The sequence below is a fragment of the Bicyclus anynana genome, chromosome 5 (genome assembly GCF_947172395.1).
Source record: "Bicyclus anynana chromosome 5, ilBicAnyn1.1, whole genome shotgun sequence".
Taxonomy (NCBI): domain Eukaryota; kingdom Metazoa; phylum Arthropoda; class Insecta; order Lepidoptera; family Nymphalidae; genus Bicyclus; species Bicyclus anynana.
The window spans coordinates 6,246,229-6,272,766 of record NC_069087.1 but is presented as its reverse complement, the minus strand read 5'-3'; the positions used below and the strand labels follow the sequence as shown (position 1 = coordinate 6,272,766).

At 37.7% G+C, this 26,538-nt stretch overlaps 1 protein-coding gene across 1 annotated transcript in view; it reads left to right on the top strand.

The window, feature by feature from the left end:
* The window catches only part of LOC112046921 (uncharacterized), a gene marked incomplete in the record, with an annotated part of 744,411 nt that extends 724,339 nt beyond the window's left edge, over nucleotides 1-20,072 (top strand). Inside the window, 6 exon segments of the mRNA XM_052881817.1 lie at nucleotides 834-914; nucleotides 6,181-6,216; nucleotides 11,332-11,397; nucleotides 12,306-12,526; nucleotides 14,696-14,761; nucleotides 15,390-20,072. Coding sequence (XP_052737777.1) covers nucleotides 834-914; nucleotides 6,181-6,216; nucleotides 11,332-11,397; nucleotides 12,306-12,526; nucleotides 14,696-14,737 — 446 coding nt within the window.
* Between the last annotated feature and the right edge of the window lie 6,466 nt (nucleotides 20,073-26,538).

Genomic DNA, 26,538 nt, shown 5'->3' with positions numbered 1-26,538 from the left:
GTTTTATCGGAACGAGACTGACCAATGTGATATATCTGCCGTCCCCGAATAATTCAATTTGCACTTAACGTACCAAAACGGATCATGATAGCATATAATTGACTTGACAATTTACTTTAACGCATAACGCAATAGACAGGACGATACGCCTAATTAATGGATTATCAAACATGTCGAGGTGTGCTTCCATCCGCCGTAATGGATCACGGAACCTGACAGATACACTATTTTGATTGGCAATAATATGATAAACGATCCGGTGTGGTAATCACAATATCAGCCTCCGTCGGACTGGCCAGCCATCAATCACCCACATTTTTGTACCGGACTTTATGTTCACGAAGCCGATATTGCAAACATATTGTTTTATACGTAGCCATTAGCTATAATGTCTGTTTCGAACTAGTCCACAATTTGTTCTTACATTTCGAACTAGAGTAGCAGTAGTTTACTTTGTAATTTAATAAGTTTGTTAATGAAAAGCTGTAAGACGTTCCCTAATTGCATAAAATCGTCGTTAGTCCACTTATAGTTCGCTACATTTAACGATGTTTACAAAATATCATCTGCTGGACAATGTCCAAAACGATGTCGTACCGAGCTTGTACGATATACTTTAGTCTACCTTTTATGTGACGGCTCTATTTTGAAATTAGGCCAATGCGACACGTGTTACGGACCAAAAATTCACATGGGCCGAATCGCCGGTGCCCGTGTCGACAAAGCGACCGATTGGAATCAAATTAATTGAAAGCATGCAATCTGATAATAACTGAATGTGTTGTGCGTGAGTGGTGTTTTCAACGATTAACGTTTGTTTGTTTTTTACGCAGGTTTCCCCGCAGCGTACGCCGCCTACGCGGCAGGACGTAGCTATTCGGGCTATCCTAGCTTCGGGCTGCCGTACCCCGCAGGTAATCCCCTGGCGAGCTTGCACCACCAACTATCCGGCAATCACTACCACCACCTGGCAACACTACTGCCATACCACCCACTCGAGCTCAGTGGGGTTTACAATGTACACGCCATGCATCTGTGAACTCGCCCGTCGACAATGCATTCCACTAACTGCTAACGATTCGCAACCCACACTGTATCCCTAACCGACTTATATACTCACAAACCATTTATATAACTTAACCCATAACGCTTCTCCTGATCTATAATTGTGGTGAATATGTCCTAACTTACTATTTCACCAACTTATGCCAAGACAACGGGAAAAGTTCGTGTGAACTCTCACTAACAACTTACTAACAACTTAACACCTCTAACAATGACTGAGCCATCTAGATAAATCTGCCACGCCGTCAATTACAAAACGTCCAAGTTTTGAGAAATGCTATTTATTGTTTACCTTCAGAATTCTGTTGAAAGAATCCGACTGAACGCGAGCGCCCCGCTCTGTTTACAAGTGATTCTTTTTAACGATTCTCAAATGCTACGCGTCAAGTAAACACTCGAGCGCAAATACCGCATTAGCTTCGCCTCTCTGTCTCTCCACCCTCTACGTGGTCAGAGCTATATCGCTAATACCTACTTCCTAAATAACAGAGAAGCTTCTTATATATATAAAGAGAGTTAAACAAACGTACTAAAACTTACATGCCAAGAATCACTAATTAAAACAAATTACGCACAAAAATTCAATTCCATGGAAAGTCTTTTTTTTATAATTCGAGTGTAATTTCTACAAAGGAAAATAAACTGTTCCGTCAAACACGGACGCAAGAGTGCCTAATCGGGAGTTAGGCGCAGCTGTTCAAACACTCTTCTTGTTATTTGTCCTACATAGCGTATTCGAGTCCTTTTCACTCTTCCATAATTGTACCAGTAAGCTTTCGGCTTTCTATTTTTGTGGCTCGAAGGCGAGCGCAAAATTTTCGCAAACGCGTCGGGAAATTATGCAACGTCGCATTTTTCGGTGCCGCGTTTACGGAAACTTGATCTATTGTACTTTTTAATACCGCAATGGCTGATGTTATCGTAGATGTGACCGCGGTCGACTGTGGTTGTTTTGTTTTCGTATTAGTCAAACAAATCGTTTCGCACTAATTACTTTTAAGCTACCGTTTTACCGCACGCGAGACAGACGTTTCAAGCCACAAGCGTATAAAAACACGACAATTGCGACCATTAGTTCTGTTATAAATAAGCTTTATATTAGAATTAAATATTTTTGCTTCAGAAAAGCTCTTATCAACGTAAGCTTTTTTGAGATAATAAAACTGTGAGATGTGTTCTTTGAACATTGTTATTCCAGTAACGATGACTTTTAATATTCATGAAATATCGAGGAATATTTTGTTGCCTGTTATTTTTTTGCGATTAAATTTAGTTTTTATTTAGTACATTAACTCAAATTGAGTATATATTTTGTAGAAAGACAAATTAAATACCTTCTTTTAGCTAACCCTTAAAGAAATATATTTTAGATAGGTAAAGTTATCTGAATTGTTTAAGTATTTTACTCGTAATTTCACAGGATACATGTTTTGAACGATTTTATATATTGTCTTTATTTTTAAAAACAATTGGTATGCAAGTTATGTTCTACCTAACTTTTTACATTCTTAAAACTGTATAACTTATAAAAATATTATCTCAAAAACTCGGTAATATGCAAGACAGTAAATATTATTTAAAATGCACAATCCACAAGGGTACGGTTAAGACAGTTTGCACTTCAACGCTGAATAAATCGGCGATATTTCTTATACCCTGTGAGCAAAGCATCAAGAATAGATAGATTTTATATATATAGGATATGCCGATAATATAAAAAAAAAAACCTAGTCAAATGCTATAATATTTTTTTTTTAGGAAAACAGAATAGTTTCATGACAAACATCCTTTCACAGCGATTTGTAAAATGGTGATCGCTTAAAGCGATAATACCTCCTTTGCGCATTTTTCATTTTGGTAAAAAAATATTATTATTAATGATGAAACTATTTTCTCAGATTAATGACTAAACGCTCTCTCCCGTAACCATTGTTGCAATAATTACAGTGTGAAATTGTTTTCATAATACCTATATCAAGTAATCATGTCACAAGACTCTGTAAAATCAGAAACTTTCCTATACAATTATGAAAAGGGTGACACCCAGTCATTAAACCATGCTGGATCAACTATAAATGTAATCTGCATATTTATTGAAAATTTTAGCCTAGACTTATTATTCATCATGTAGCGAGTAATGCTTGGGCTTAGGTTAGGTGAACCAGTTTAACTCATTAGATATAATCTCTTTAGCGTTTCGATAGTAACATTCTAAACTTACTCATATATTATCTTCAATATAGCATGTTTTAGCGGGTAGAATTGAAATTTCTCTAGCGTATAAACAAGACTGAACACAACTTATAAACTCTTCTTAACTTGAAGATAAATTGTAGTGTTAAAACATTTACTTTACACGTAGTCACGGAAGGGCACTCGCGGACTACGCGTTTTTCTTCCCCCTAGTAGAGTTCGTGCTTATACTGCAAATTCGGAACCTCATGAAACGGCAATCATATCAGAATATCATTATTGGATTGTGAAAAAATTGGAAATACATTATCACTATTTGTGGTAGAGCCGTTGGTATTTTGCGCAAATTGCCGGCAAATTACAAGATATTGGAATCATTTTAAATTTCATTGTTACACAGGTGTACAAAACAGGAAATTAATTATGTGTCATTACACTCGTCCGTGCATGCTGTCAATTTAATATTCGTGAATTAATGAAATAACTTACGATTGTAATAACTATGATTAATTATTATTATTGTTTATTAATAAAAGTTATAGATTTGATATATTTAATCATCTTTTGATTCAATTGATCTTGTAGACTCCCAGTGTCCGATTAATTACTGGAAAATAAAAAAAATGGAAGTAATTTGAGCTATATAACAACCAGAAACGTTGTGTTCAGTCGTAACTATTGCAGTTAGATATCTAAGAATAACTTCTACAATATAACAATTACTTAGACAGATAAGACATGTAGACGATTAGCTTAGGAGTTGTTTTCTATAATTACTAAGTTTAGAGGATGAGTAGGAATATTTCATCACATTAGATTTTTATTTTTGTAGTTTGTTAAATATTTCTAGAGTTAGTTTAGATTTTGTTTAATCGATAAAATTAATATAATCGAGCTTGGAAAGTGTTATTTTAATACCTAATTGAATATTTGCTATAATTATAACGTATACTTATGTAGATACTATATACCTACTTTGTGTTTCAAAGTTATTTCTCTATATTTTATATATTTACACTGCTTAAGCGATAATGTTATTAATAATAATATTTATTGTTGTTGTTGTGTAATATTTTTGGATGCAAGTATTTTACGCTACCTTCTTCGTGTTAATGTTATTATAACAGTTTAATTGTTTGAAAGATCCGAAAATTGATAAAATCTGTCCCGAACAATGAATGAAAGGGATTATCGACGATTCGTGGCAAAGCCGTCGCTTCATTACAGCGCCTCGCAGTAATTAATTTCATCAAAATTAAGATTTTTATCAAAATTATTACGAAATATACCTATATAAGTTAATTCGAACATAAAATCGCTAAGTGTGCGACCGTCCTTATCGCCATCCTCTAAACTAGTCATAAATAAAATAAGCTTGAATATTATATCGTGTAATGTAATTATATAATGTTTAATGTGTGGCTTCTGAATATTAACGAAACTCATTATTAAGTCGTACCGTTGTATCGGTCATTAAAGTAATAGCTGAGCATTTAAACTTGATAAATAACCATAAAAATATGCAATTTATAACTTTTCATTTTCCAGAAGTGAGATTGACTCGCTTCTGTATTAATTATTCACTTATTTACGTGTGTTTAAATATACTGTACGCTATAAAAAATAGTGTAATTCGGTAACTATTATTTCATACCGCACCATAGGAAAGACCCTCTCCCTATTTTGGTTGTGCGTGATACAAATAGAGATCGATCATAAATAAACCTCCGTCATTATATTGTGCGAGTCAACAATTCCGTCAGTCGATAAACTATTAATTTCCAAGTTTTTCCATAAAGGTTGCGGGTACGATTGTATGAATAGGGTTATCACGGTACGTCACTCCGCGCATTTAAATTCTTTGTTAGCATCATATTGTTTTTCATTTCATGTTAATTTTACAAAGTGTAGCCATATCAGGGCACCGGATAACGTGGTTACTTTTTGACATACTTTTGTTTTGTTTAAGCGCCGCGGTCCTGTCGGGGCCCCCCGCAGTTCCGTGGCGGGCTTTTTAGCTTTTTTTATTTTGTTGCCGCAGGTGTAGTGGGCGTTATGCCGGCGGAAAGTCGTCTGATGGGTGTGGAGTATGTAAACCCGGGTGGCCTCGGCCAGGGCTCGTAGGCCCGCCGCCGCCGCGCCGCTTCCGTCTCCACGGGCCGCAACCCAACCTCTTTATCCCGGAACGACCGTTAACGGCTCCCGCAATATCTTACGAAAACAAATAAATCTTTTCTAAAGCGAACATCTCTTTGGTATCACGCCCTCCATTCTCCCCCGAATCGCAGCTAAGGAATGCAATGTCGCAAACTTGCGCTATAAATTATAACAATGGCAGCGATAATTCGCAGATGCGTACGTGAACGTAGCCCGGCTAGGTCGCCCCTATAGCTCGATGTTACGTTTTAACATATTCAAACCAACGTGGTTTCCATCAGGAAGTTTATCCACTATTAGATAAATTAAATTTAGGTATTCTTAAAGCACAATTTTTATCAAATATTGTAATGTAACCCATTTGTGTCAAATATTCTAATGTACTAAATGTGTAATTTAAGTCACTAGCATTGTTCTTATCACTGTTTCGACATATCGTCTTTTAATTTTAATCGTAAGCCTATGATATTGTGAAGCCAATATATTTTAAAATAAAGGAATTTTCCGCTATATAAGCATAACGTTTTATCGTTTACTGTCCAACTGAATCGGCGATCGAGGTCGATCACGGCCCGCTTATTTAACATTCGTTCGCTTATCGATTGCGACCGAAATAAACTGAAAAGAAATAGTATGTAGCGTGGAGTCGGCTAGCGTGCGGTGAAGTTTACTTGTTCCTTATGATCCGAGTTTAATACCTGCGCGGTTTGAATGAATTTTAACGTTGGCTTTCGTTTTCTGACTCATCCAATGCGGCACACGCAGCGTGGTGTCCGCGCCGCGCGCCCCCTCGGCCGGCCGGTAAGCTGCTGGAGCCGGCACGTGCGACCGCGGTCTCGCCGCCACATCTTCGGCATTCCTCGCATTCTACACGCTCGCCCTCAGAATGCAGCCCGCGGACCAGATCCGCAACTATTTTGCATAGTTCGATGCAACTCTGCACTCACTTGCTTCAGAATGTAGATTTATTCTCGGCGAACAAAGCCGCTCGCTCGCTTTGGATACGCTCACTTCTAATTCAACTTCCCCATGTAAATTAAAGAACTTTTTAAATAAATAGATGAGGCGGCAAATGACCACGGGTCGTGAACGGTACCAACTCCGTTACTAATTTATAATTTAAGATATTTATCCGTAAACCGTGTTAGTTACTTTGAATCTTAGTGCTTGTTTCGTAGGTCGGAACGATGTGCGTTTTCGTTCCGCACTTTTCTCTATATTCTTATTAGATATTCATTTGAACTCTAGATATTCCTAGTTTAAGATAGTATTGGCAAAATGCATCGCCAATAGATTAAGAGTGCTGTGTATGGATGGGTCAGAGTTATTTTTAGTTTTTTTTCAGGAATGTCATAGATGTTATTACCTCCTAAAGTAATCCGTTAGCCTAGCTCCATCGCCCGTACCTTTTTATTGTAGTATTTCATTGATGGAATGCTGACCCGGAATACATTGAGCCAATTCTATTAGCGTTCCACTTTCTTCTAGACTATTTAAGTACCTACCTAAGGTTGATAATAAAACCTTTGGAATGACAGCAAATTTATTATCCTCTGTACATATCTACCTCTACAAGACCAGGACTAGTAAGGATAGTGTGAAAATCTCGAGAATTAGATCGATTCTCTCATAAAAAACTAATTATCTCAGTTAAAACTGGTATGAAAATAAAACTCAAAAATATAAGTCTTTCGCAAAAAGATTATACATGATGCAGTATTCAAAATATTTGAATATTTGGGAGAAGGATAATAGATTTGTTTGTCAAACGATACATCCAATAGTGACATGCTTATGTCAAGTCGAATGACACCGATAGTGTTGACAAATAACAAGAGAAACAGGAGTATGGTGAATGGAGTGCCGTCCGCAACAGCAATAGGGCGAGTAACATTTATCTTTGAAATTTGAACTAAAGTTTGACCAGTATCTCCGTTGAAGATATAGAATAGTGTAGGCGAAATTGTACGTAAGCTGAATTTCTGTTGTGAAGAATTTTTATAAACAGTGTGGTAGATTGTTAGTGTTCTCAATACGTAAATTAGCAAAGCTTAGACCTTATTATAACATAGATTCTAGTATAGAGGAAGAATTAGAAGGTCAGAAGCCTAAACCTATGTAAGCAGAATTTGTAGAGTCAATCTGGCGTTTTAAGAGATTTCAATAGCGGAGTTTCAGTATAGTCTAGTGTTAGTATTTTATAGCGGGCGAATTCCTTCCTATTGTAAATTAGTGAAGCTTAAAATTAGCGAGGAAAAAAAGAAAAGGAAAGCTCGAAGTTGTTAAAAGTCGGAAAATAAATAATTGCTTTATTTTAACCATTTAGCGGGTAGTTAAGTAAGCAATCGAAGCGGTAGAAATTTGTCGGTAAAATATTGTGATGGTGGTGCAAACTCTTTTTATAGTGGTATATGTTGTCTTTAGTTTTAAGAAATAGAATAGAAGTTTTATATGTATTTTAAACAGTTGTGCCTTAGGCAGACGGTATTCTAGGCTGGAGATAAAATATTGATAAACTAATTTAATGCCAATAGACTCTGTAGTCATATTTCCGATTCCAGACATAGAATAGAAAGTGTACAAAAACTTTTTGCTGTAGTTTTTAATGTAGATGTAAGCGGTCTCCTCCGCAAGTATTTTATAATTTGACTACATGGTTAGACGATGTTTTATAATAATATTCAGTATTCAGTAGACAACTTTTGAAAAATTTTCTCTATTTTAAAAAGTGTGATTTTATATTTCTGGATTCATTTTAGCTTTTTTTTGATATTATATCGCTTTTCATGTTCCAACGATGTATGACTGAACCAAGGTGAATAAAACGTATGGAGTGAATAAAACTTGTTCCTCCTTATTTTATAGAATTTACGGTGATGAGATAAAATATATTTGTGTTAGGTTTAAAGAAAGGATTCGCTGTTGATTTCGAGCGGGGTGGCGCGTGAGAAACGGCCAGAATAGAGTACACATTCATTTGCAATTGAGATAAGTCCCGGCTAAACCATCGGAAATCCGCAAAAACGTATAATCTTCGTGGCAAGTTATTGATGGCAGCTATTAAATAAACGTTTTCGGTGTGTGTGCGGGGCTCATATGTAGGCTGAAATAAAACATTTCAATCGCGCCGAGTGGGAGATGAAGAACGGGGATCTTTTGCTCGTGAAGCATGAGTACTCAATTTTGAGAAGTACTTACTAAACTTTGATAAGATCTTTTGTAGGTATTATCGCATGCACTTGTATGTAGGTATTGTAAAACATCCATCATCATATTCATTGTTAAAGTTGTGAACGGTATTTTACATAAAATGCTTGAAGTTCTTCTAAAAAAGATCTATGGATTTGTCCAAATTTGTGCTAAAACGATCTTATAATTGAAACAAAAATTAGTGCAATTATTCTTCCAATTAGAATATTCCACCAAATGCTACCACCAAGTCTACAAATAAATTCAATTGATTCTAGCCACATCAGTTCTATAAAACATCCTTATTCATGTTTTTATATCATTAAAAGTTTTGCAAAAACTTAACCAACTTTCAAAAGTCTTTCATGACTTTTTTATATCTACAAAAAATTTAGAGAAATACGTTTTCAATTATAATTTTATCAAACATTGTTACAAATAAAAAAATCTTCATGTAGGGACATGGTTACAAGAGTGGGCCTTAAGGCTAAGTACGCTCTGTGAATATTTTGTACGGTCGTCATCCCACTTCTGAAGAAGAATTATTAACTTTCCCCGAACTTCGCAATTATGAAAGTTCGAATAGCTCTCGCAAGACGGCCTCTGAATTTATAGATGAATATGTGCTTCCCGTAAGGTGAGAGGCTTACTTGGGGTGCGAATCACCTTACCTCTATAAAGTCCCTACGACTTCGCAGCTAAGCCAATAAAATTGGAAATTGCCTGGTGCTAACTTGTAAAATTATTTTGTATTCCTACTATTTTATTACAATACTTTTTGGTGCGTACTTTATCAACAATAAACTAAGTATGTATATTTCATGTTGTTTCCTATTTTATTTTAAACTAGCTGTTGCTAAAATCCATCTACAATGTCATTCTTCTTTTGATATCAAAATCAAAAATATGTTTAAATTACAAACAACTTTCTAGTTCATATCATCGTTTTTGTTTAGTTAAATGATTATTCCTTAGTAACAAAAATAAATTTTACATACAAATTTTCACCTGTATCATTCGCTTCAAATATAATATTTACGACAAAAGGCACTCTTCACTAAGATCCAATCTGTGTACGAAACTGGTTAAGCGAAAACCTAAACCACATTATTTACTTTCGCTTTTACAATAGAAGTAAAGATTTAATGTTTATTTAACGAACCAAATTGTTACACTCATAGGCCTAACTATTAATAACTTAACAACTTACGCACAAATTACATCTAAAACATGTGTTACTATGTAAAGTACAAAGTTAACGTCCGCCACAGCTGATATGACCTGTGTAGATACACGAACTTCCTTCACACTCACTGCTAAAGAGAACTGTTTAAGTTGTAAATTATTTGAGGTCAGAAACACGCCTTGAGCCCGAGTTTAATTAGGCGTGTTTGTTGCTTTCTTGCCTGTGATCCGGGAACTTCGACAACAATAATTGAGCATCAAACGTTTGGGGATTTGATTTGAAAACCCGTTCATGATTACTCTCTTACACGCTCTGTTATGGATCTGTGCACTAAATCATGACATGTTACGCCGTAGTCTTTCATTTTCATTCTGCGAAAGACAATAAATATAAGTGCCGTCGACGTAATGGGAAAAGAATGAGCTACGTGCTATCGACACGTTAACGATCAGTAGACGTGTCTGCGCTACTACTCAAATTCTTATTTATTACTCGGCAACCCTCAAATAAATAGCCTCTCACATCGCAGCGTAATGTTATTAAAATGTGTCAGCATTTTAGTGAGGGCCGGCGAGCGAACGGACGCGAGCAACCGCGAGCGCGCGCCGCCCGCGCCATCTATCATTCATCCTCCATTACTTATATTGTACTTTTTTTTGCAAAGTCACTCGCAGGCCGGTAATCACCTGGTGCGGCCGCGGGCCTTCATTTTTCACACTAAATCACAACTCGCTCATCTAACAAAAATAAAATTTGTCGTACAAGCCAAGCACTAATGGTGATATTGTGAGCGAGCGAAAACGGAATCCGTTCCCTTTTAAGGATTACTTATCTAAGAGCATCGGTATTCAGATTGCACTTAAAATACGTATTGAAAAATTGTACGTACATAAATATTATCGAGAGCGATCCGTGCGGAACGTTTCAGCGTACACAGACTATTTACCTGCGAACATTTACATTTACTAGCAATTCAGACTAATTTAAAATTCGAAGACACTAAAAGCTTTGCAAAATTCTGCGCGAAATAGTATGGGCGGTGGGTAAGGCGGGGCGCGAAGCTAGTCCGCGAGCGAGCGGCGTCGAGCCGCCGCCGGGACGTGCGCCGTATGCTAATGCCACTCCCTATTCAATAAGCAGACCGCCGCGTGCCACCGAGAACTCACGTCAGATAATTTACTGGATATTTTGTAAAAGTTTTTTTCGTCCTCTGTGATTTATGCGCGCGAAACTTCGAGCTCTCTTTTTCATTTGAATGCACGTGACATACGTTATATTTTTTGTTCCAACATAATCTCAGCCCGGGGAGTCTTCCGTGCGTTCGTCAGGCGTATGTCTCCAATGGCTAAATTATGCATGCGTTTACGCGCTTCAACTTTACTCGCGCTTGATAAATTTGATGAATACATACTTACTCCTACAATACTCCGGGCAGTTTTGATATGCGATGGTTCAGTCATAGATCTGTGTGTTCTATAATTACCGAGTGTGTGAGTCACTCGCGTACGTGGAGCGAATGCGAACCATGTGTATGTTTGCAGTGGACCTGACCAACGGACAACTCACACCGAATAACAACACACCGCTGCTCGCGCAGGCGCTCTCAGGTGAGGCCATGCCATCCCCATCACACTCCTCATACCGTCCTCACTGAAATGCCGTCCAATCATGTAGCTCATCCATCAATCAGGGACAAATCATTTTTACATACATTACATCCAGTGGTGGTTTAACTGCTGTTAATACTCGTAATTAAATATTACTCAATGTATTATATTTCAGCTTAAATTGTGTCAAATCAGTCATAGAAATTAATTAATTAATTAATGTCTCTTCCAAACAGAGTTCAACGTGGTATCAACTGAATACAAAAATATTATTTATCACAAAAATGCACCTGAAAGTACTATACAGTTATTTATGTAAGCAGGTGACTCACCTGATGATAAATCATAATAATTACTCGTATTAAAGAAAAGTTGCATCTCTAAGAAGGCAATTTGAAATACGAGTATGCCTGTATTCTAGTGGCAACTACTTTTTAAACTGTAATAACTCTACTGTACTGTTAATACTAAAAATAAGGGCTAGTTTGGCTTAATATTTAGACACAATTTTATTACGCCTGGCGATGCGTATTCACCAGTGTGTTTTGATGTCAACAGTAAGGAAGGAACCAAGCGGCAATGCCCAACATAAATCACAAAAACGCGCAAGTTTGAGTTATAATATGGTGGTGCCCGCTGATGCGAACTGACTATTGTCGTGATGTAAAACGAAAAGTGATGAACCCAAGCCACGGCCGAAAAACATTACTCAAGTTTGTTGCGAATTTTGGATATATTAGCTATTTACTTGGGGATACAATTTGCCTAGTGATATATTCACATACAGTGGTTTTTTTTGTCCACATTAATGAACGGCCAAGGAACTTCTCTGAATTGTGCTAATTTCAGTTTTATCTGTTTGGGGGGCCTAGTGACGTGTATTGACCAGTGTGTTGTGGGGTCCACAGTGATGAACAACTACCAGGCTGCCGCGGCTGGGTTCGGGCCGCCGGCCTCGCCGCACACGGCCGGGGGTCGTGCGGGGTTCCCGGCCGCTAGCTCGCCGGGCCCCGCGCTCGACGTGTACGGCTCGGCGGCGGACAGCGTCGGCTACGTACAGGCAGCGAGCCCCCAGCCCTCCGGTTTCCCCGCCATCGCTGTCAGCCGTGCACCCCTCAATTACACCCCAGTAAGTTATTTTATTTTATTATTCTATTTGCCGGAATAAGCTGATAACACGACTGATATAAAAGTTGCATGACAATCGCCTATATAATTAGTTATTCTATAGTTATTACGCTACTCTTGCTTACTACAAAAATCTATGGTTAACAAATATTATTTATTCATGGACCTTTTTCATTTTAAACATATTAGGCAGTGATATGTCACAAAATATTAGATAGAGAAAGAAAAAGAATATTCAGTAGATTAGTTGACAATTTACATTCTTACAAAACAAATACAGGTAACTTAGCATAATGATAACTGCAAGTTGTAGTGCTGATCTTAGTAGAAACATAGGAAGATATCTGTAATATTAAAGGTATGATCGTGATAGAGAATTCAAACTTAATTTATTTCTTGATAAATGGTATAAAGTTTATTAACTTTCGATTGTAACTTTTTTCATTTGTTACGTCATGCTCAAAAATGCCTATTTCAGTAAGACTCAAATGAAGGCAATTCAGAAAATTGTCCCTGTTCGAGAAGTTTCAACTGTCACGGAATTCAAATTAATGTTTGTTCTGTTTTGTTTTTCTTCCGACCTCTTGATTTGTACTCTTAGGACTCTTAAATTCGTTTAATGCAAGATTTCCAGGATTTTTTTTACTTTTGTGTAAAAACAAAATTACACAGGTAATTGGACGGTTGTAATTATTTAGATTGCCGTGTCTATCTTCACTTATAATAATAAATGGTTGTTTATTATATAGTCAGTTACAATTTGGTTGTAATTCCTAATACAAATATAATGTGGTAATCTATTTAGTTATGTAATATCCTCTTCATCACTGAAAAATTTAAGTTCTAGATTTAGTCATTAGGTTGAAAAATGACTTCGAAAAAGGTATGCTACGGTCGAGCCCATTTGCTCGACTTGGTGAGGGCACTGTCGTGTCCCTTGTTATCAGTGATAGTTATAAACTGTCAATAAATTGAAAGAATAACTTTCGTACAGACAGTGTTTATGCTAAAAATATATTCTGTGTTCCAACAAAGGTTTGTAGCTAAAGTGCGGGTAGAACGTTAAAAGTGTTAGTCTCGCTTTATTGTACGCCGACAGAGCTGTTAGGCGAGCGGCGCTAAACGCTGTCACGCCGCACGTGACAGGCACCACAGGCGCAATTAGCAGACGACACTCTAAAATTTTAGCGAGACGGTCCAATCTCATTACCGAACCGATCTTCCCGTCGCTCTTACGGCGTAATCACCATAAGTTAGCGAGGAAGTGAAGCGTGGGAGATGCGATTATAAAGTGTTCCGAAATATGAGAACGGCGGTCGATGGCGGCGGCAATCTACGCGGTGCATTGCCGCGGGTAATGGCTTTTTAAAACTGCGACCGTGCTCCATAACCGCTTCCCAGCCACGCCATCAGTCTTCATTGCTTGTCGGCACCCGCCGACGCAGCCGCCGCCGAGATCTTAACTCCTCACGTCGTATCTCTGAGACATTTTTCAAACTGCTCTTAAAGCTTTTAGTTTTCCTTTGTACAAAGTAAGACATCCCCATTTCAAATACTAAAAGCAAATACACTCGAACTTGACTCGTGTTCCAGAAGTTCTTTAAGACTCGCTACGTTGGAAAGGTCGCGCGGGACTCTTTTGTGAGTTACGGGTGACGCTCGCATTACTCAATCCGTATATCAAATGGGATATGAACTCGATCATTTGTGATCGTCGGGGTGGAACGGATTCTTTGTTAATGAAAAAAATGAACCGTTCAGCCGGCAAGCGGCTCATGTGGTTCCTGGGTGTAAAACGGTCTTATTAGGTAACGGGAATGCCCCTACGGGCAATAACCGTAAATCAAGGAGAACAAGCGGTGTAATTACCGCTGCCGAGCGGTCGCGCGCCGCTCTAACTCATCCACTCGCCGTTTTTATTTTGTTGTCCGCTCGCTACCGCTCTATCGACTGCGAGACTCCAAACTTACTACCTTTAAATCTGCCCCGGAAGAAGTTAATGTTCAATCGAACGCTTTAACCATTCAATTATGACCCGTAAACTTTGAATTGAATTGTGCGAACATTTCCAATCGTTAGCCGACCATATTAGTGTATCGATTCTCGAAACAGAATCAGCTTGAGCAGTATTCATTCGTGTGATTTATTTTGTCAATTTTCAATGTTACAGGGACCCTTGATTCCTGCGGCTTTCACCAACGGTTATCATTGAAAGTGTTATAGCACAATATTTAACGTGAGTATTATTTTTTATAGTGCGGTCTCGGCGTACATAATTAAAATGTCGTTACGTGTAATGGTGCTTTAAAACGCGGCGTGTGTAATTGTTGCCGTCACAAATATGAACGTTCAAGTGGTTCGTAATAAACGTTTACATAGTGCTTTAAGATTAACAATGCCGCTATAAGCAGGACTATTACGTCGTGCTTTTATTTAATTAACTCGAACAATACTCTTCACAACAGCTAAGCTTTATAAAATTCTTGTGCCGTTGCGAAAATCTCAACGACTAATCTACATAGCGGTTTTTATGAACAAGCTTAACAAAGGTTTTGATAAATTAATACTTAGAAACTTAAAGCTTTCTCAGTACTTTTTAATTGTACGAACATCGATTTTTTCTTTGAGCGGTTTTCATTTTGTAAAATAAAAAAAAATACTTGACATCAAATATATAGTAAAACTTAATGTTGGTTTTTGTACTTTTCGATAATTTATTTATTCTTGGTATTTTAGTTTTAGTGCAGCAGTTACAGCTTGGAACCTTTTCATAGTAAACTACCAAGTAACCGTAGTTTACTTTTGCAAGGTTCTATCCCAATCTCATTGCGCGCGGATTGTAACAGGCAGTTTGTATCGTGCAGGTGGCGAGCGGCGTGGCGGCGCGAATCACCCCGACGCCTTTCCCCGAGCCGAGCGTTCGCGCCAGCTGCCGGCGAGCGCGCGCACGCCGCGGCCGCGAACACCTGCGAGCCGCGCCACGCGCCGCATCGGCGACGGTCGTGTAATCCGTCCGGCCACCGCGCGGACCGATCCGTCGACCGCGGCATCTCAACCTCACCGTACCCACCACCACGTTCCCAACTCTCCCGACCCCACGACCCGACCTCGATCCCCACCCCTTAAACTTCGACACCTTGTCTATTGTAAATATTGATAATCTACTTTTTGTCGTGTGAACGAGAGATAGTCTATTGATTAAACAGGTATTTTTTCAAATTATTCTCGCTTCGACTGTACCGTAGATGTGTTGTCAATATAAACGATTAAACTACAAAATAAAAAAAAATACATTTCGTAATACATAAAGAGCATCTAGACGATTCGATCGCAGGGAGGTATATCTTAAAATATTTTATTATTCATAGTTAAATTACAGTTTAAGGTGTAACTTGCATGTCGACATTTCCATTTTGCGAGTCGTTTGAGTTGTTAATAGAGGATCGGTTCCGTGGCATTTAAGAATCGCATCCGGCGTTCAAGTGTTTCGCGTACTAAAATTTTCGGTAGTGAGCTTTTATATATAAGAGTTTCGAGCGTCATTAGGAGCCGATTGCGGGCCCCGGCCGAGCGCGTCCGCTCGCCCGGGCTCGCGCATGCATTCGGTCGGTAGCGGTAGGTTGGTCGGCTGACCGGCGCCGGCGAACACTTCGGAGACAATAACGCGGTTCGCGACCGCGCGATCGCCGCGCGCTATCTCGCTCGTCCACCAACACATATTTTATTCTATCTATTTTTAATATTAATGTCAAATATTAACATAATTACTATACTAATACATATTTCGCATATTTTACCTATGAATGTAATTATTTTCGCCTAATTCGAATTGTATAAAATCACATCTATGAGCGGCTATTCTGTTTCTGTAGAAAAATTCTGGATTACTTCCCTATAAGACTATGTTAGTTACGCGTATACATACTTTCTTAATATTAATAATATGTATTATGATATAAAATTTTATCCTAAGGATAACATGATCATATTTACGATTTTCATAAGGACATTTTGGAAAGCTAAGTCGGTACATTTCAGAATATCTCTCATCACATTAAGATAATAATTCATTTCTATCTTGTACCTTTGAAAGTAGGTATTGTAATTATAATAAATAACAATTTTGTGCATTACGTAATTAATATTTCATTGTTTCTTACGATTGTATTTACCTTAATATAAGACCACTGTTGAAAATATTTGCGGCTCCACCAGAAACGCGGAGTCACACAGTACTTAGTCGTATTTAAAGTTTTAATCAAAATAATAATATACACAATAAAAATTTTCATACAGAAAAGGCGATAAAGACAATTCTAACTTTTCAATAAACCAAAGACAGGGATATAAAAAATCAAAATCAAGTGCGCAGGTTCGAGGTAATAGAGTAAAATAAAAGTCAATTCATTAATCATATTCGTTAGGTACTGGAAAACTTTTGACCACTTTGTCTAGTTTGCAGCAGTCAGGAGTAAGGCACGCAAGCGCAGCTAGCCGAGCGCTGCTCGGCGCGGCTCGGCTCGGGCCTCCGGGCGGTCGATGTCTGAGCGGCGCTTGCGTCTCTCGCTCGCTACACACACGTGCACTCGGTTGCAATCATTCGTTATTTACTATTATTACTCATTACCAACATCAATTAAACATTAATATTATAAATCTAGGTATTAAATTTTAGGTAATAATAATGAACAATCTTTTAAATGCTATTATTATATAAATACGTTATAAATATAAATGTTTCCTGTTACAAAAATATTGAAAATGATACGAAATAAATCAATATTCTTTTTAAAGGTAATTTATTACTTATGAGTATGTAGTTAATTGAATAATGGAGTGTTAAAAGGAGCGTGCCCGTCACCGGGTGGCGCGCTCGCTTCGCGTTTTTTGTTCGTTCATGCCCAAACATCGTTCGCTACGTGAGAACCCTCACGAGCCGCGCTCGCCCCGCGCGCGCGACTTCCCGCAGGAGACGCGACCGCTATTATGTTGTTAAACGTTAGCTAGGAAATTGATAATAAATCGAAGGTGTGAGTCTATTATAAGACGGTCGGAAAATCGATATCATACCTAACAAATTAACGTAATTATTTGTTTTATATTTACGGTGTTATAGGTATTTAAGACATTTTTCTTAGAATATTTAATTATTACGATGAAATGTTATAATTGTTAGGCCCAGGCCGACGGCGGGGCGGCGCGCGCGCACCGAGCCGCCGTCGGCCGTCTCATTCACTCTTACATCCTCACTATAATTATATTTTCTTACCGACCTTTTTAATGTAGGAAAAGCGTACACGGCCGCTTATCCCCGTGCGAGTTCGAGTACAAAAGATACATAATATAGTGAGAGACGTTCGTTTCGCTCGTTCGTGAGAAGCCATCGGTTCGCCGCGACTGCACCGAGACGACCCAATGACAATTACTATTGTATATAAATAGTTAGCCGCATGTGTAAAAACGTATTAGTCGATACCATCTGATCGATATTATTAGACTCATTCGAGCTACAATCAGGATTAGCTTTACAGAGATATTAGTTTCATTGTTGTTGTTATGGTTTGTTGATACAGTTTGTGAGCTTGTTTCGTTAGTCCCTTTAGGGCTTCCACACGCGGGTCATTCTTTATATTGTATGAATTTTTATATTTTTTTATGTGCATTATTATTATTATCATTCTAAATGATTTTAAGTAGCTCTTTTTTATACTATTTAATTAAAGTAACGTATTGCCAAGCAATATATATTGAATAAGACGTAAATTTTTGAATACAATATTAGCGAAAAATTGGAGTTGTTACGTAGATTCAATCATTCAAAATGAATAGTTAGATTTGTTCGGTAGCTGGGTATGGCCCGCGTGTACGTAGCCGCGGCTCGGTGTGCGCTAAACTAACTTGTACAACGATATTTTCATAGGAATGGCTACCTTTAGATTGAAATCGTACGGCCATTTTGTAGTTAGTATTTTGGGATTGATCACTCGAATGCGTAGGACAGTCCAATCGGTCATTTCGTAAAGGAAACTGTGGCTTTGAGAAAGAGGCATAATCTTGCCTCTGACCGGCCGTAGCTTAGGACGCATTTTAGTCTAGAGTTGTCGCAGCCGCCATCGACGCCGTTACATTCTCGCTTGTTCGTTTCACGTTAGTTATTTAATTTCAGTCGCCATTTTAGAGATGTTTTCTATATCAAATAAAGACTACGTAATAATATTAATAAGCGAGATCTCAAATTTATTTTAAAAATTCGTTATGTGATCAACACTGCGACTTATCGTATAATATCCATCTAAGTAAAAATTAATAAAAAAAAATAATTTATTATATTTTGTATAATAACATTCTACATTATTTTACACTATGTACTTTATATCGTTAATAAAGATAATAATTAATTTTAATCTAATAAAGTGACAGACTGGTAAAGTTCGTAGAGTCGCCGAGGCGGCCTTAGATCAGTAGCTTTGCATACTCGGCATTGGCCAACTTAATGTTTCAAGGACCAAAGGTATAGTTATTCGCGTAGGACCGGACGCGCATTGGCTCCACACGAACCGACTCATCCGATCGGTTGCATCAAGCAGCATCTGAGCGTGTCTGTGAGAATAGCGCTTGAGAATCAGAGGCGGGCTGAGCGGAGCCGCCGCTGCGCGCGCTTGCTCGCGAGCGGCGCGCGGCTCGTCGACGCTCGCAAACCACTCGCGAGCGGCGCGCGGCTCGTCGAAGCTCGCAAGCCACTCGCGAGCGGCGCGCGGCTCGTCGACGCTCGCAAGCCACTCGCGAGCGGCGCGCGGCTCGTCGACGCTCGCAAGCCACTCGCGAGCGGCGCGCGGCTCGTCGACGCTCACAAGCCACTCGCGAGCGGCGCGCGGCTCGTCGGCGCTCGCAAGCCACTCTCGCTCCCGGCACCCCTCCCGCCCCGCGCAACGCCGCCCGCTTGGTTTCGTTCTCGCGGTTACTTCTCGATTACGTGCTTCGCGTGCTGACTGATTTTCTATAGCAATAAAAATCAATTACCTAAGATTTTACATTAATAAAGTAAATTTGGATTTATATACGTTCGAATTTGGTGTCATGTACATTTAAAATATTAGAGAAAGGAGATAACGATAGGCGAACGAGCCGCGACGCTCGTCGCGGTGTCGGAGCATTATTTTCGTCATTTCTTCGTGTATAATATGTTACATGAATCTGTATACAATATGGATATAAATCGTATTGATGAATAAATTAGTTTTTACGGCATCTCTTTATTAAAATAATGATAATATCAAACATTTTGTAAAAAGCGGTGTGTATGCCCGCCGCCCCGATTTCGTGCACCAGTGCACTTTAACTTATTGGAATATTACATTACTATAACGTACATAATACTATGAGATATATAATCATACAGCCTCTTGGGGCGCGCGTGTATGGCGATGTATGTATACACATTGTGCAATGTACATATACCTATTATAATACAATGATTTAAGACAAGGTTCACATCGTGCCGTGTGTATGTGGTAATAAATATAATATGGACATTGTTCAAACAATAACCAGTTGTTTCATTTAATATGCAACCCCCATCCTTTACCTTAAAAATGTACATAAATAATGCAATTTTTAACATCCTTTTAAGATGGCATACTGCTAAATCCTTTGCAATGCGGTCTCTTTTCAGTACTATCCGAATGATAGAAAATATTAATATTTCTTTACCATTAACTTGAGCCGTAGAATGCAACTAATCTTCTATCATTGGAATTGGCTATACTGAATTTAGAATGACATTGGATAGTCTTCCGAATCAAATGTGTAAGCAAAATCGGTAGATGATAAATGTGCAGTCTAGCGTGCATCAGTGGCGTGCACAAGGTTTTTATCTAGGGTATGCATTACATTTATATACAAATTGAACAATATGGAAAATTCTTTCACCAATACATAATGTCGTAATAAGTCCTCAACTCTAGAGTAGGCAGTGCATGTTTTCATCTATGAAGTGCACGCCACAGGCATACTTAGAAGAGGTACAAATTTACCTCTGACGGAAGGCAAAATCGCTTGGTGTTATGTGTTGACGTAAGTTGGTAAGTGCCTAACTAACGCTAGACTAGTAATACGCTGATTTAAAAAGAAAAATACCTTAAATTTTACTAAGAATCAAGCACAAGAAAACCATAACATTACCGACAGCATCAAAGAGTTCTTTGATGAGCATAGTGGACTATTCAGGCGCCTGCATTCTCCAGTTAACCCGATCATCATGGCTGAAGATCATATATCATACACCACGTCATCTCCTACCCACCACAATAAAACCTTACCGTTGCAATCATTTGTGAAGAAATCTAGTACATCAAGATATCGTAGCAAATCGTAGCAGGACGTAGCAGATCGTAGCAGACCGCAGCGGATCGTAGCAGAACTCCTGAAATAGGATAAGTATGGGTTACATTTTATTCTTAAAGGTAAGCAACAAGATAATGAAATCACGGAACAATAATAGGTATATATAGCAGTTACAAGTACTATATAAATACATGAGTACTCATTAGTACAAAGGTATAAAATATAATAAATCTGCATGTATAATGCAAACTATTGACAGATATCTTAGCACACAGCTCAAAGTCCTGCTAGTCTATTCACTAATTTGGTCTATGTTAACAACATATAAAAAATAAACATCAAAGCTACTACTTACTGTATGATATCCACGAAGGGCTGTCAGAAGGCACCGGATGACATTTGTTACATAGAATCACATTTTCGAATGATAAGTCAACTTACATACGTCAAAGGTTTTCAATCAGACTGCTGAACGAATTTCGCTGAAATTAGGCACGCAGATAGTTGTTATGACGTAGGCATCTATCAAGAAATGATTTTCTAAAATTTAATCTCTGAGGGTTTTAGCAATATAAATAAAACGTCAGTGGGCATCAGGTAATCTATACTAATATTATAAAGCTGAAAAGTTTGTTTGTAATCTCAGGAATGTTTGGAAGTCCCTACAAAAGGCCTATGTCCTGCAGTGGACGTCCATCGGTTGATATGATGATGTCGATGTTTTCTCAAGTTAAGTAACTTATAGATTTTTTTACACGATACTAAAACATAATCAAGGTTTTTTTTAAATCTTCGTCTGTCTGTCTGTTTGCCCGGGCAAAATTTGGAACAGCTGAACCGATTTAAATGGGACTTTTACTCTAAGATGCAGGAAGTCATTAAGGCAACATATAGACTTTTTATTTCGAAACAAATCCGTGGATTTTGTAGGATTAATGCGAAAAATTGAATTTCACGAGAACGAAGTCATAGGGCTCCGCTAGTCAAAAGTATAGTTAAAGCTAAAATCAGACAATAATCAATCTGTGATTTAGCAAAATGTAATTCAAATTAAAAGATGTAAAACATCATCTTATTAGTAGAAGATCCGTATTAGTAACGAGCTTTACCCGTCTGTTTAAGGATGAAAAAATATATTGAGAGTAGTTCGCGTAAAAATTTCCTGGCCAAACTATTATTAACCATTATTAACTATCATTAATGATAATTTGGTCACGAGTGTTTTAAACAATCTACTCGCAAACTCATAAAAAGGCTCAAAGTCACTCAGCGGGCGATGGAGCGAGCTATGCTTAAGGTTTCTCTGCGCGATCGAATCAGAAATGAGGAGATCCGTAGAAGAACTAAAGGCACTGATATAGCTCAGCGAGTCGCGAAGCTGAAGACGCAATGGGCAGGCCACATAGTTCGAAGAGCCGATGGACTTTGGGGTCCCAAGGTGCTGGAATGGCGACCTCGCACCAAAAAGGGCAGTGTTGGTTGAGTGGATGCTCGCGGCTCGAGACCGTTTTGTTTGGAAATCCATGTAAGAGGCCTATGTCCAATAGTACACGTCCATCTGTTAATGATGATGATGATGATGATGATGATGATGATGATGATGAATATATTTTTAACGTACCTACTAAAGGAGATGCTCCAAAATTGTATAGAGCCCAGGATCAGTCATTGAACCCTAGCGGAAATAAAACAAGGTATTTTTTTTAACTATTTTTGATAATACAAATCTACGAATTTACTTTAATTCTTTCGAACTAATATTCATTATCTCCCAAGAAATGCACTAATATGGGTAATAACGGCGGATAGATGACGTTTTCAATGCAGTAATCGATTTGACGTTTGCTGTCAATTGTCATGTCATTGTTGCTTTAAGGGCGCCATCTTGATATAACTGAAAAAAATTTGTTTTTATTTTATTAATTTCTTTTTATTTAGCTAGATTTATTCAATTTAATAAATTTTAATAAAATCCTTATATTTTTAAAATTTTAATGATACGAGGTACAAGAGTGGACTTGAAATGGAACATCTCCTTTGATATAAAACACTTTCATCCATTAGACAGATGGGTGAAGGTCGTTTCTAATACGGTTCTCAGACTATATCTATAGAAGTTGCAATAAGTTGACCCAATGGATATGTCGGCGTACACCGTCCACGTCGCCCAGTGAAAGTCACCATCTCTAATATAGAAGGAGCTTATACACTACGTGACTCTATTTACACCTAAGGGACGCTTTTCACAATTTAACTCGCCTTCAAACGAATCTGTTGCTTTGTACTCTAACAATACGCAGCTAAACATTATTTCGTGACCAATTGTAATAAAAGTATGTATTGAATGAAGTCGTACTTATGTGAACAATTTTCAGTTCATTGTTTTTTTTTAACATCTCACTTTCAGCAGGAAATTTACAGCTTCTGTAGTAGGTGAGCTGAAGAAGGGGACTTTTGGAGTTACTCGAGCGCGGTAATGAACGTAAGGGACAATACCTTGCAAGTTGTTGAGTACCTCCATCAAGTATGAGCCCGTAATATTGGTTGATACGTTTAGGGCAACAAAAACTAACTTCATAAATTATATCAGACATATAAAAAAATGGGAAAGTGTTTCAAAACCTCTTTAAAAATATTACTACTTACGTGATATCTCTTGATCTCGTGATCTTTATTACTGTCAGAGTACACTTCAAAATTAACTTATATAACCAAGTACAAAAAAGCCTTTTTTAAGTTTTATATCAACATTAACAACTTATATTTGGCTCACTGTTGAGCACGAGTCTCCTATCAAAATGAGAGGGTTTAGGCCTTAGTCTACTACGCTGGCCCAATGCGGATTGGCAGACTTCAAACATCTAGAGAATTAAGAAAATTCCCAGGTAGGTATGCAGGTTTCCTCACGATGTCTTTCCTTGAAAAATATAGATAAGAGACGTGATAGACCATTGAATATGATCTCTGCCTTCGATTTGGAGGGCGTAGGTTCGATCTCGTCTGGGGCATGTACCTCCAACTTTTCAGTTATGTGCATTTTTAACCGACTTCAAAAACCGAGGAGGTTTGAAAGGGTATACTCCTGAAATGGTCCCATTGTCATCATGTCAGGATCTGATAATGGGATCCTGAAGAAATCGAGGAGAACTTTCAAGAATCGTAAGGACAACTATAGCGTTTTATATTTTTCCATTAACCATTATAAAGGTCTGGAGTCGATCTGATGATGGATGGATGATCTCCGGTTTAGTACCGGATTTAAAATGATCAACAGGTAGAACTTAATATGATGTTATTTTTCGCTTTTTAGTTTAGTTGCTACGTTTTATGTTGTTGTAGTCGTTTGTATGTTTTTATTAAATTTTTTTAAGTAATTAAATATCACTTGTCTCCTTTGACTATTTATACTATGGAACTGTTTTGCACGCAAATTCATCAATTAAAAAGTCTGTCGTTTTTTGAGGGGGACGAGGTAAACTCACACATCGAAAATATTTAACACCATTAAATATATTCTGTGTCCATACATTACACTACTATAAGTTTAAAAATTTGGTCGCAATACACACACGCGTAATTTTTACACAGACTAAAAAACACATCGCTTAGAGTATCCACAGAATATACACAGAATATTCGATTACTTGATCGATTTTTTGCTTTCCCGTCAATAGAATCGATTTTTTTTAGAAATTGCTTTTCATACACACATATCACAAATTTGATAAAATTTAGGTATCTTTTAGTAATCTACAAGTTTTTGGCCGTTTTTTATGCCATTCAACTACACAAACCGGCATTTTTAGGAAGCTTTACATAACGAAAACGATTACAACAATGAAACATCGATTCTATAGCAAGTTTTTATAAACGCGTTAGATCATTGATTTTTGATCTTTGCCAGAGGGGTAACGGTTAGCGAGGCAGGTCCTGTTATTAATGGTCGAAGCTTGTCTCAAATGAAATATCAATATTACACATTTAAGTAGAAACGTTTAGTAACATATTCGTGGTGTGGTAGTTTAAAACAAAACGACACGTATTATTAAGGCGGGTTAGAACCAGGTGAAGTGATGTTCATGGCTGTGAAACAAGTTAACAAGTGAACATTCCCCGGGGTATCGCTAAACTTGAACGCGTAAGACACGTAGTCGCACTTACCCGGTTACATTGCTGAAATTATAATATGCGGGATGTAGAACTAATTTGTATCTTATTTACAGCTTTTTATAATAAAATATGAAAGTTTATTTATATTTCTAACCAACTTAACAAAAAGAAACTAAAATCGAATGTAATCACTACGATTTTTATTGTAGCGACTTATGATCAACCTAAAACACGATAATTTATCTATACTAATATTATAAAGCTGAAGAGTTTGTTTGCTTGTTTGTTTGTTTGAACGCGCTAATCTCAGGAACTACTGGTCTGATTTGAAAAATTCTTTCAGTGTTAGATAGCCCATTTATCGAGGAAGGCTATAGGCTATATTTTATCTCCGTATTCCTATGGAAACGGGAACCGCGCGGGTGAAACCGCGTGGCGTCAGCTAGTAATAAGTAAAAAGAATGAAGATGACATTAATTAATATTTTTTCTTTTATTTTAATAAGGAAAGGACCAGCCCCTGTAGCCAAGTGGTACGTCGATTCTCTTTCTACGATCGCAAACGTTTCAAAAACTAGAAAAATGTATGGGAATGACAGATCTTGATCACGTGAGCTTTCGATAGCAAATATCATTGACAGACATTTTTCTAGTTTTCGAAGCGTTAGAGATCGTAGAAAGGTTACGATGCAGATTAACGGGCTCAGGGAAAGCTAAGAAAGATTTAAGTTATCACTTAACCGCTCACTCTTAACCTTGATACTAAACCGCTTACTCATTTACTTTAAATTACTTAACCGCTTTATAGCATTCAATTTTTAAATAGTGTTTTGTTTTATTTTTAGATAAACATTCTTATAAGTTTTAAAAAGGACAAATGAAACCTGATAAATGAGTGAAGAAAAAAATTGCGACTAACCGCCGTTGCCAGTACACTAAGAACTGAAGGTTATCAACCTATATTCGGCTCACTGCTGAGCTCGAGTTACCTCTCAGAATGAGAGGGCCAATAGGCCAATATAGTCCACCTCGCTGGCCCAATGCGGGTTGGCAGACTTTACACACGCAGAAAATTAAGAATATTTTCTGGTATGCAGGTTTCCTCACGATGTTTTTCCTTCACTGTTTGAGACACGTGTTATTTAAAATCTAAAAAGTTGGAGGACCGGATTCCAGAGGTCATATCCACTGGACTATCACGGCACACGGAGTAGGTAAGAATTGAATGTATTATGTGTAAATTTTTCGTGAGATTGCAGACAATTTAAAATTATCGTCCAACCATTGCGGTTGCTGAGAGAAGGTACTAAGTAAAGGAGATAAATTCCGGTATAAAATTTTATAATAGTCTGTTAACTGCCAGCCTGAGAGCCTCCCCCGTTTTATGTCCTATGCCGAATACTTGTTATGAGAATGAGCCAATGAAATTAATTTTTTCATTTCGCAAAATTTTCCTTTTTTAAATTTAAAACGATATTAAATTTTCAGCTTGCAGTATCATTTCCAGACGTTGTAATTTAGAGTTACATTGTTAATATAAATTACTAGCGCACGCCCGCGA